This window comes from Monodon monoceros, unplaced genomic scaffold (genome assembly GCF_005190385.1).
Source record: "Monodon monoceros isolate NGI ecotype Baffin Bay Population unplaced genomic scaffold, NGI_Narwhal_1 Super_Scaffold_16, whole genome shotgun sequence".
NCBI lineage: Eukaryota > Metazoa > Chordata > Mammalia > Artiodactyla > Monodontidae > Monodon > Monodon monoceros.
The window spans coordinates 56701161-56712604 of record NW_021703772.1 but is presented as its reverse complement, the minus strand read 5'-3'; the positions used below and the strand labels follow the sequence as shown (position 1 = coordinate 56712604).

General features: G+C 38.3%; 1 protein-coding gene across 1 annotated transcript in view; it reads left to right on the top strand.

Moving 5' to 3' along the window:
* Nucleotides 1-919: 919 nt before the first annotated feature.
* The window catches only part of MTX2 (metaxin 2), a 64215-nt gene continuing 53690 nt past the window's right edge, over nucleotides 920-11444 (top strand). The window contains exon 1 of the mRNA XM_029225824.1: nucleotides 920-1176. Coding sequence (XP_029081657.1) covers nucleotides 1137-1176 — 40 coding nt within the window. The 5' untranslated portion in view covers nucleotides 920-1136. The remainder of the gene's footprint in view (nucleotides 1177-11444) is intronic.

Sequence of the window (11444 nt, the reverse complement as noted above, 5' to 3'; positions counted from 1 at the left end):
TCTCCAAGATGAGCTTCATTTCAGGTGTACAGAGATGAAGGGCAAACTTTTAGCTTAGGTGCTGCTCAAGCCGCCTTCTCTCTGGCAAGCATGTTTGAATAAAGAAATAGACACTAACATCTGTCCATGGACTAATCAACCTAACAGTATAGTTGAACAGAGGAAATTAATGTGGGTTTGAATCTGGGCTTGAGTGGACTCCCTGCGCAGGCAGTTTAAAATCCCTAAGCCTGTTTCTTTATCTGTAAAATGGCAATAACATCATCTTATTGGTCATCTAGAGGATGACATGAAATAGAATACTGTACATATTTTTTAGGTGCCTAGTATCCAGTGGACACTTAAAACTGTTACTTGTCTTGATGATATCCCTTATTTGTGGAATCTAAAAAATACAACAAATATTGTATTTGTGAATATAACAAAAAGGAAACAGACTCACGGATATAGAGAACAAATTAATGGTTACCAGTGGCGGGGGGTAGAGGCAATACAGGGGTGGCGGAGTGGGAGGTACAAACTACGGGGTGTAAGATTAGCTACAGGGATGTACTGTATCAATACAACACGGGGAATATAGCCAATATTTCGTAATAACTGTAAATAGAGTTTAACCTTTAAAACTTATATAAAAAATAGAATTAAAAAAATCACCAACCTATACAATTAAGAGCAAACAAATGCTTGTTGTTTGAAACGACTTTAAAAAAAAGTTACTTGCTTACAAAATCCTCGCTTAGAAAGGAAACTGAAAACCTCTGGGGTACCCCCGCCTTCCGGGTAGGCTGGAGTCGGGAATCAAACACCCTTCTCCCCTCTCCCTCCCCTCCCCCCGCCCACCGGCGGCCCCCAGCGGCCTTGAGCCCGGAACAGCACCGCCGGGAGGAGTCAGAGGCGGGGCCGACGGAAGTGCTTGCTCGCCGCTGTCAGCTGCGCCGGAAGTTCCTGGCCTGGCCTGGAGGTAACCTTAGGGTCTTAGCCGCACGAGCAGGCACGGCCGCCGCGGGGATGGGCTTTGCTAGTCCGATCCTCAGCCGGTGCCAGGTCTGTTAGGTGCCAGGAATCGCCGGGGTGCGCAGGAGTTCGCTGAGGTTCCCGGGGAGTAGGAACCGCGGACGCAGGGCCGCCCAGCCGACATGTCTCTAGTGGCAGAAGCCTTCGTCTCGCAGATTGCAGGTAGCGTGCGTGGCCGCGGACCCGGACGGAGGCGGGGACCGGCGTGGGGCAGTCGTGGGGAGCATTGTGGGCTCTAGGACTGCAGGTTTCCTCCAGCCTTGCAGCATTAGACGCTGAACCCAGGCCTGGGGATGGAGGTGGGCACTGACTACCAGCCGCATCTTATAGATGAGAAAACGGAGGGGGAGAAATTTGGCCAAGGTCAGCCGGTAGGACTGGGAGTTCCATCTGTCTTTCCTGGGCACTGCTTTGTCCAGCTGCCCACTGGGTCTGGACGTGTTGGGGTGCGTGGAGAACGCCGTGGGTTGGAATTAAGGTAGGGGCGTGGCCACAGGGGCATGGCTTCCGAAGGCTTCAGTGATTAAGTATGGGGGCAACCTCGGTGTGGGACCTGAAGTTTAACGTGATTGTCACTAGTGAGTCGCCATTGTCATTTGAGTGGCCACCGAAGTTTCCTCTCCGAGCAGCACAGTATTATCATTTGCTACGTCTCTAGGATTCATTGACACATTTTTAAGTCTACATGAATTTTTTGAAACACCTTTGACTTGACGGACTGAACATGCCTGATGTAAATAGATTTATAATGCATTTCTGTTATCGAGGTTCTTATTTACTGTAGTGAAAGAAATTACATATTGTTGAGAAAGTGAGGAGACTATTGTAGGTGTAGGTTGATGGGTCATAGTTAATCTTTAAATGGAGTTAATCTTAAACAGCCTAGCAGTATTCTCACGGTGAGTATGGTAAATATTCAGTCACGAGGATAAATAGGTACATTTACAATAAGGTAGTATTTTTGAAATGGAAAGTACTGAATGTGTTACAGAATTTGCCAAAATGTTTTTCATTGCATTTGTGTGAACATACACTTCTTTTTTTCCTTTTTTCACTTAAAGACTGTTTTCTAAAAGAGAGGGAAGCTCCCACTAGATTGCAAGCTTCATGAAAGCTGGGATAATACTTACTTTGTCTCTAGTATCCTTTTTTCTTTTTAAAATTTGTTTATTTATTTTTGGCTGCCTTGGGTCTTCATTGCTGCGTGAGGGCTTCTCTCTAGTTGCGGTGAGCAGGGCCTACTCTTTGTAGCGGTGCGCAGGCTTCTCATTGCAGTGGCTTCTCTTGTTGCAGAGCACGGGCTCTAGGCATGTGAGCTTCAGTAGTTGTGGTACGTGGGCTCAGTAGTTGTGGCTCGTGGGCTCTAGAGCGCAGGCTCAGTAGTTGTGGCGCACGGGCTTCGTTGCTCCGCAGCATGTGGCATCTTCCCGGACCAGGGCTAGAGCCCCTGTCCCCTGCATTGGCAGGTGGATTCTTAACCACTGCACCACCAGGAAAGTCCTTGTCTCTAGTATCTTGAGGACCTGTCAGTTGGTGCTCAGTAAATATTCGTGACCTGAATCAATGAATAATCTTGAGATTTCAAACAACGATTATTTCTATTTATACCATTTATGTTTAAAAAAATTAGATCATTAATTTAATTTAGATTGCCGCTATGTTAAAATATTTCAATGTATGCTGATATTAGTATACTGTATTCCCTAATGTGTGATTTCTTTTAAAGAAAAAATGATGAATATCTTTTAGTAAGCTTTTAATAAGTTTGGAACTTTGCTTCCATTAGTGAAATTTAAGAATTTCTAGGAATTTTATCAGTCTGTCATCTTAGCTTTTTGGAGTGGTCACTCTAGGAGGAGGCGTTTATAGATGGATAATTCAATAAATGGTGTTGGGACAACTCCTAAGTCATAACATTGCTAGAATAAATTCCAGGTGAATTAAAGATTTAAGTGTAAAATAAGAACAAAAACCAAATTGTAATAAAATAATTAGGAAAAAATATAGGAGATATAGCGTAGGAGGCCCAAGCAAGACACAGAATTCAGAGTTCATGGAAGAAAAAAATTATGGATTTTATTGCACATAAATTTAAAAAGCTTTGTACAATAAGAGACATAAGTTTCTACAAATTAAGAAAAAGACAGTCCAACAGAATCAAAGATAAAGGACAGGAACAGGCAGTTCACAAAAGGGGAAATGCAAATCAGCAGTGAAGGTATGAAAAGGTGCTCTCCACTAATTTCCACTCAGTTGGACCCTCAAAGTATTGGTGAGTCTGTAAGAAATCACTGCCTTTTGGGAACTTAACATAGCAATATTTATTTAAATGCTGTTACTTGACCCAGAAATTCTTCTTAATGAGATTTATCTGATAGAAATAGAAGGACCAGTATTTAAAGAAATATACAACAGTAATAATTGTAGTATTATTTGTAATAGCAAAAACCCAGAAATGTCCTAAGTTATGGCATGCCCACATTATTACAGATACTAAAAATGAAGAGGTATATCTGTTAAATGTATTGGCTTGAAAACTCTGATTATCTTAAGTAAAAACAAGTTATAGAATAGTGTATGTGTATATATGTATATAGTATGAACCCACTGTTGTTAAATAAATGAACCCTGTATAAACATGTATATGTAAGCAAAGAAAAATGTAGAAGAATATTCAACTAATTTTAACTAGTAATGTCAGGGTAATAAGGATAGGATGTTGGTGGAGTGAGAATATTTTACTTTTGAATTTAAATGGTTCTAATTTTAAAAATTTGAAAGATTATATTTTGGCAACAGCAAAAAAAGGGTGGCTATACCAATAATTTATATGAAACCTTGTATTTGACTTGTAAGTGTGACTCAAATCTAACAACTAATCACAGCAGTCTGCTTCTGGCAGTAATAACGGTTTTCTTGGAAGAGATCAACCTCAAGAGATTAGGGATATATATCTACATAGTCCCGTTATAACTTAATAAGTAAATGTGAATCTGTTTTTGTAGTTGAGAGCTCTGTTTTTTAATGTGTTTAACACTTTGCTTATTATTCTTCTGGTATTTCTTTTGGAAACATTTAACGACATCTTACATCTATCTGTGCTATTCATGAAGTGCCTTCCTTGAGAACCTCATTCATAAGGACATCTTTTTGAAAGCCTTCTCTGAACTCCCCCATTTAAATGAACCTTCTGTCTCTTTACCACTAGTGTATCCCTCACCAAGTGTTCTCAGTTCTTACTCCTTATTATGACTCAGTAGCTATTCTCTCCATCTCCACTGCTATATTATTACCTTAGTTTACAGCTTTGTTATTTCTTGCTTGGATTACTGTAGTAGTGTCTGAATAGGTTTTCCTGCTTTCAGTCTGTTCTCTTTCTAGTACAGCCTCTACACTGCAAAGCCTCTGTGGGTTTTTGTCTGTTTGTGTTGTTTTATTTTTATTTTCCTAAAATGCAGATTTAACTCCTCTTGTTTTAACACCTCATTGGTTCCCCACTGTCAGTAGACTGGAGTGAGGCATACAAGAGCCTCCGTGAGTTATTCCAAATCTGTCTCTCCAGCCTCATCTCTCATCACCCCTTTCCTTGAACTCTTGCCTTTCTAAACTATTAGTAGCTAAATAAACTCTTAGTAGTGTCCATTTTTGGCAAATGTTGCCTTTTCCCTGAACTGTCCACTTTGCTTGGATAACTCCTGTCTGTCCTTTAAGACTCCGAGCACATTTTAGCCTGTAAGTCTACCTGACATTTTTTTCCTGTGTAATAAGAAAGGTTTATTGTTTTTTTTCTTTTTTTCTCATAATAAAAATGATAAATTACTACTGTAGAAAATGAAAACGATCCAAAAGAATACAAAGTAAAAATCACCTAAAATCATAAATTTAAAATCTCATCCTCATCATTAAAACTTTGGTGAACAAAGCTACCTCATTTACTCTCCCTACAAATAAAAAAAATGAACATAAATAATATATAATATGATTACTTTTTTGTAATCTGTTTAGTCATGTAGCATATCGAGATCTCCTTCCATGTCTATGAATGGACTGACATATATATCATCATTGTTAAATGGTTGTATTAGTATTTCACGGTAATGAAGAAATCGTAATTAGCTTATCTAGTCTTATTATGATGGGTATTTGGGTGTTGTATTAATTCGGCCTGAGAAGCAGAAGTGGTAGGAGCTCTAGCGCTACTTCTAGCTCTGTATACACACACACACACACACACACACACACACACCTCATGCACGTACGCACGTGGAACTGACTTATGCTGTTGTTGTGGGGTTGGCCAAGCAAATGCTAAGTCCAAAGGCAGACAGCCCTGAAGGGGGTCCAGGAAGAGGAGGGAGCACGTGCCGCAGGTGCTGCTTGCAGGGCCCGAGCTCAGGGAGGACTTAGGTCCTCTGTTGGTAAGTTGGGCCCACCCAGGATAATCTCCCTTTTGATTAACACAAGGTCAGCTGATCCTGGACTTTAATTATATCAGCAAAATCCCTTCACAGCAACGCCTAGATTAGTATTTGAATAACTGGGAGGTGTTTGCTACAAAATGGCTGTTGCCTCCCTTCTGTCTTCCCAACACCTGCTGGAGGATGCCCCTTGTAGCTCACCCTAATAAACAGTAGAAAGGGTATTCTGGCAGATGTAGTTCAGTCTAGCCAGTTTCATGCACCTCAAAACCATCACAGGTGTATATGACTTTGTAAACAGTGCTTACAAATACATATTTGTGTATCTGAGTAGTTTCTTTGGATAAATTTCTTAAAGTGGGAGAGAATTTTGAATTTTTCTTTTAACTCAGTGACATGGAAATAAATGGTAACTTATGACTTTGAATTAATAGCTTGAATCTCTAGATAATGATATGCTAGATTAAGAACTTTAAAAAGAGGATGAAAATAGTCCTGGATATTGAGCGGTTTTCAAAATCTTTTGTAATAGCCTATGTATTTTAAATTTTAACTTGTTTTTTTAACTGGCAAAATTTTCCAATACATTAGTTGAGTTTCAGGTTAAAAAAAATTATTTTTTTCAGATAGTTGGGTAGGCACATATCCCGGGGAAGGATTGAGTATTCCCATTTGGGTTGTATGACCATATTTGGAGTAGTCACTGTAGCCGGAAGGACAGAGTACTGTGATGGACAGGCCTGACTCACTTGCCCATCTCTTTACCAGGAGTGACTCCAGTTTTTAGGGCTCCACAGTGCCACCAGATACACGCAAAAAGCTAGAGAGGTGCTGAGCGCTAAACTGCAGGAATCTCCTACAGTGTTGATCACTTCCTTCACCTTGCTTTCTTCCTGTGGACTTGGAAGTGAGAGTCAGACCTGGGTTCTTATTCAGCTACTTGCTAAATGTGTGACCTTGGGCAAATTACTTGCCTTTTTAAGCCTCAGGTTTCTTATTTGCAAAGTGGTAAAGATAATTATAGATTATTTAAGGAATAGATGACAAAGGATAGAAAATGCTTGGCATTGTGTCTGGGACATAGTAAGCACTCAATAAGTGTTCATTAGTATTATTTTTAGCTCATTTACCTATCAGTTTTTCTCTTTTACTGGACTTTGCTTCTGTCTTCCTGTGTGAAGATATAAGTTTGGTAAAGCTTTTAAAATTACCTATAAATAGAATACATAATTTATTTCAATAATATAAAACATCTGTAAACAGTTACTTTTATTAAAATTACTCCTGTAATAAATTATTCTAAGATATTTGTTTCAAGATTATACCTTTGATAAGTTCCAGCCATATTTATCTTCATTATATAATTGGATCTTCAGTATAGGTCATAGGTATAAATACTCTGAGACTTTTTCAGTGGTGATTTGTTTGTTAGCATTGCCAAAAGTTTTTAGCCTTAAAAACTTAGCTGCTAAGTATCTGGTTGATGATAAGAGTAAGAGTCCTTTTTTTTTTCCTTTTCTGCGGTACGCAGGCCTCTCACTGCTGTGGCCTCTCCAGTTGCGGAGCACAGGCTCCGGACGCGCAGGCCCAGCGGCCATGGCTCACGGGCCCAGACGCTCTGCGGCATGTGGGATCCTCCTAGACTGGGGCACGAATCTGTGCCCCCTGCATCGGCAGGCGGACTCTCAACCACTGCGCCGCCACCAGGGAAGCCCCTAAGCGTCCATTTTTGACCCACTGTGCTAGATGATATATTGATACATAGTTGCTAGTATTAACAATTTGATCATGTTAGGCATTTTTCTTGTTTTATGGATGAGGAAATTGAAACTCTGTTAGGTAATAGAGTATAAAGGTTAGGAACAAGGCCACTGGAGTGAGACAACTGAATTCTAAGCTCAGTTCTGCTTTCTGTTTTATGATCTTGGGCAGAGCTTTCTAGGCCACAGTTTCCTTATTTGTGAAAAGGGGATAGTATATTTTATAATGTATTCTAATCACCTAGGGTAGTACATGGTATGTTCAGTATGTGGTAGTTTGTTACTGCTTTTGTTCCCTACGTGCCTCTGAGGATGTTACCTTTGTACTGGTATCCCTTTACCATTTTGGTCAGCAAAATATCCAAAGTGTCTTTATTTTTATTAATTTCTATACCATTGTTTCTGAATGATCTTATTACTTCACTAATGTGTTGATATAGTTTAAGCATATTAGTTAATTTCATCATACTATGATTATTAATCTTTTGAAATCAGGACAATATCTGTTCTGTTCTTTATTTAGAAGCTCTGTTAACTATGTAAAGGATGAAAAAGAAGACTTGGAATATTTCATTTATCTCATTGTGGGCATGCAGGTGCTTAATTATTTAAATTTATTATTAATTTCATTCTCGCAGTTGCATTAATTTATGGTATGATCTAGGAAAGTAGCTTTATAGGTTCCATGGCACCAATATGTAAGCATTTTGAAAGTAAGTATAATCAATATAGGCATGTTTAAAAAATTTTGTTTTTATATCAATAATAAAGTGCTTTTTATTCCATCTTTCTTCCACATGAATACTGGGAAATTTGGACTTTGAAAGCATCTCAGAAGCGTCTTAGAGGCCCAAAGTGGAAACTATGGGTTAAAGGTCCTTTGTAAGATAGAAGTGATGCTATTGCTCACAAGATTTATTAAGAGTGAAGAAAATGATAGTCAAGGCTCTTACATCTGTATATCTAATATCTAATAATTGCAACAGATATTTGAAAAAATACAATGCGTTCAATTCTTTTGCTCTTGAAAATAAAGATATTTTGTTAGTTATTTGTAGTCCACATTCTGAGGATTCTCCAGTATTGAGGGAGGCACGGAGGAATTATTGAGAAGTTATTGAAGTGGCCATTACATTTCAGAGAATCTTTTTTCATTTGTGTTAGTTGTATGAATAGACTCATACCGTAGTGCTTATCACCTTGGCACATGTAAAGTTGATATTGAAGGGGCAGATGGAGAAGCAAAACAAAGACAAAATAGGTTATACTTTAGATTAGAGGCAAAATACAGTTTATTGACAGCAGTGTGACCTATTTTCTTTTATCATATGAACAGGTTGAAAACCAAATTCTTAAAGACAATGTTTATTTCCTTTTAGAAAACTTTGGTATGCTGTTAAGATCACTTGGAAAGCTTGTTTTTGATCTCGTATAATAGTCCATATTAAGCATAATGTGAGTTTTGATTTTCTTGTGTGCTTCATTAACATTCTGTACTCTGAAATTACATGATTTTTCATTTTTAACTTAAAAGATTTTGGTGATGTATGCCCCATAAAATTTGTCAGTCTTTCTTCTGTGAAGACTTTTTTTTTTTTTTTGGCGGTACGCAGGCCTCTCACTGTTGTGGCCTCTCCCATTCCAGAGCACAGGCTCCGGACGCGCAGGTTCAGCGCCCATGGCTCACGGGCCCAGCCGCTACGCAGCATGTGGGATCTTCCCCGACCGGGGCACGAACCCGTGTCCCCTGCATCGGCAGGTGGACTCTCAACCACTGCGCCACCAGGGAAGCCCCTTTGTGAAGACTTCTGAGTTATTAATGTTAGCTCAAGCCTTTCATATATGAGTGAAAATTGAAAGAAAACATCAAACTTCTTAACATTTTTCAAACATTTTTGATATTTCTTGATAAGCAGTTTTCACATGGGCTGAAGATATCACATGAAGATGAGATATTAAATTCAGGCTTCTCATTTTTTGTTCAAAGACAGAAGTTATAATATTCAGCAAATCCAGCCACAGACATTTATGTGTAGAAGTTTCTGCCTTGCCAGTAAGAGAAATGCACATTTTAATTTTTTATTGCTTTGTAAATGATCCTGTACTCTATTCTTGAACACTTCTTATTTTTGTACGCTCTATAAATGAATCATGGTTTTGAACTTTCCTACATCAGTAATAAAAATGAAATTTGATTGGTTAGTAATAAAGAAGGTTCTTTTCATAAAAACAATCATTTTGTCATGGCAATTCCCATTAACTGTAACTGCATTAGCAAAATAGAAACCATAAAAAGCATTTCATTATGCTTGTACACTTAGCTATGTTTTTGTACTGATTATATATATATATAAATTTTTTAGCATCTTTATTGGGGTATAATTGCTTTACAATGGTGTGTTAGTTTCTGCTTTATAACAAAGTGAATCAGTTATACATATACATTGATTATATATTTTTATCTCTAAGAACTTTTATAAACCAGAGAAGTTTCTTCATGGCTTAACCTGAGATGTTATCTTTCCTAATTTGGTTAGATGGTTTTATTTCCAGACTTAGAGCAATTTTTTGCTGTCAGATATCTTTTAGGCTTTAGATAGCAAAAGACCTGCTTGTATTTTCCACAGAATATATTTTTAGGTTGAGTATCTAATTTGCATTAGGTGCTCTGCTAAGTGCTGGGGTACAAAAATGAGTAACAGTTGTTGCCTTTGGTGAACTTATATTCTTGTGTTGGTCAGATCCATTGAAACAAATACAAAGTGGTGTATCCTGTAATAGAAATGCTAATTTACTGAGCCTTTTACCTCCCTTCTCTCAAACTGAATTAGGGGTGTTAGATATTTAGTGAACATCTCAACTCCTCTCCCTGCCCCTCACCTTCTGTCTAGCGCACTTGTGATTATTTTTTTTACCCAGTTCATATTTCGTCTCCTCTCGTGAATTCTTTCCTGTCTTCCTCAAGCTGATTGTTATTTCTTCAAGAGGATTCCTGTAGTGCTTTATACATCTCTCTGGTCTGATGCTTATATTAATAACTGTTACTGAGTACATTCTGTGAGCTTAGAGACTGTATATGGCATTTACGTAGTTTATCTAATTTTATTCTTCCAAGAACCTTACAAGGTAGATGATATTTCCCGTTTTTACAGATGAAGTAAATGAGGCAAGAAGAGGTTATGCAACTTGGCTAAGGTCACTTAGGCAATAAGTTGTAGAGTTGGGAGGGGAACCCAGGCATGTCTCACTTCAAGACTTATGTTTTTTCCCTACACCACCTGTATTCATTTATTGTATTGTAAATGGTTATGTGCATCTCAGTCACCTCTTCTCACTCCCTCTGCTCTATGCCCCCCCACCCGCTCAACAAAATTAGATCTTAGAGAGCAATGGCAGTTTTATATTCATCTTTGTCCATTTATCATAGTCCCTGGTACATTTTCCAAGTTTAATAACCTATGGTTGTTTAGTTAAGTGCTTTAATATATTTTTTTCAGCCTCTCTGAGGATTTTCTATCCCTGTGCTTCTGTTCATGAAGGGATTCTGTGATGGTTAGTCTATGTTATCTTATTTCTTGTTTGTTTTTTCCTTTTTTTTTTTTTTGTTGTTCTTGGGGAATCTGGCAATTCTGCCAAGACTTCTGCAGGTATAACAACAGATCAAATCCTCTGTAGGGAGTCATCTGTTTCATGGCTAGCTGAGAGGAGTGAGGGAGGAGGAATAGAGAGTTCTTTGGTTACCTAGCTTGATATGAGAGAGTGAGTATATGTCACGTACTAGAAAAGGGCAGACACTTAAAATAATAGGTACTATTGTTACAGTGATTGTAATTGGTTTAGAGTAGTGGAGAGGGTTGTTTCTTAGTTGGAGGGACATTTATTTTCCATTTTCTAGGATTAGATTTAGAGAACCATTAAATCTTGAAGGTTAACACTGTTAACAATGTTGAGGTCTGATACTTGTGTGGGACTGTTTGTCTTCTCTCTGTTTTTTGGCCAGATACTGCACTTTTAATCTTAACCAGCTGTTTTTGCATAGTTCTGCTATCGATCTCATATGCATCTCTATTTCTGAGAAAAGTTCAGACACAGTGTCAGTGTTTCCTCTTTTATGAATTACAGATTACCATTTTTAAAAAGAGAATTCAAATTTTGAGTACTAGCTACAAGGTTCATATCTGTTCATAGTCACCCGGAGTTGGCCTGCTGTTTATTGGAAATTAATGAAAAATGGTGGATCTTTTTTATAATG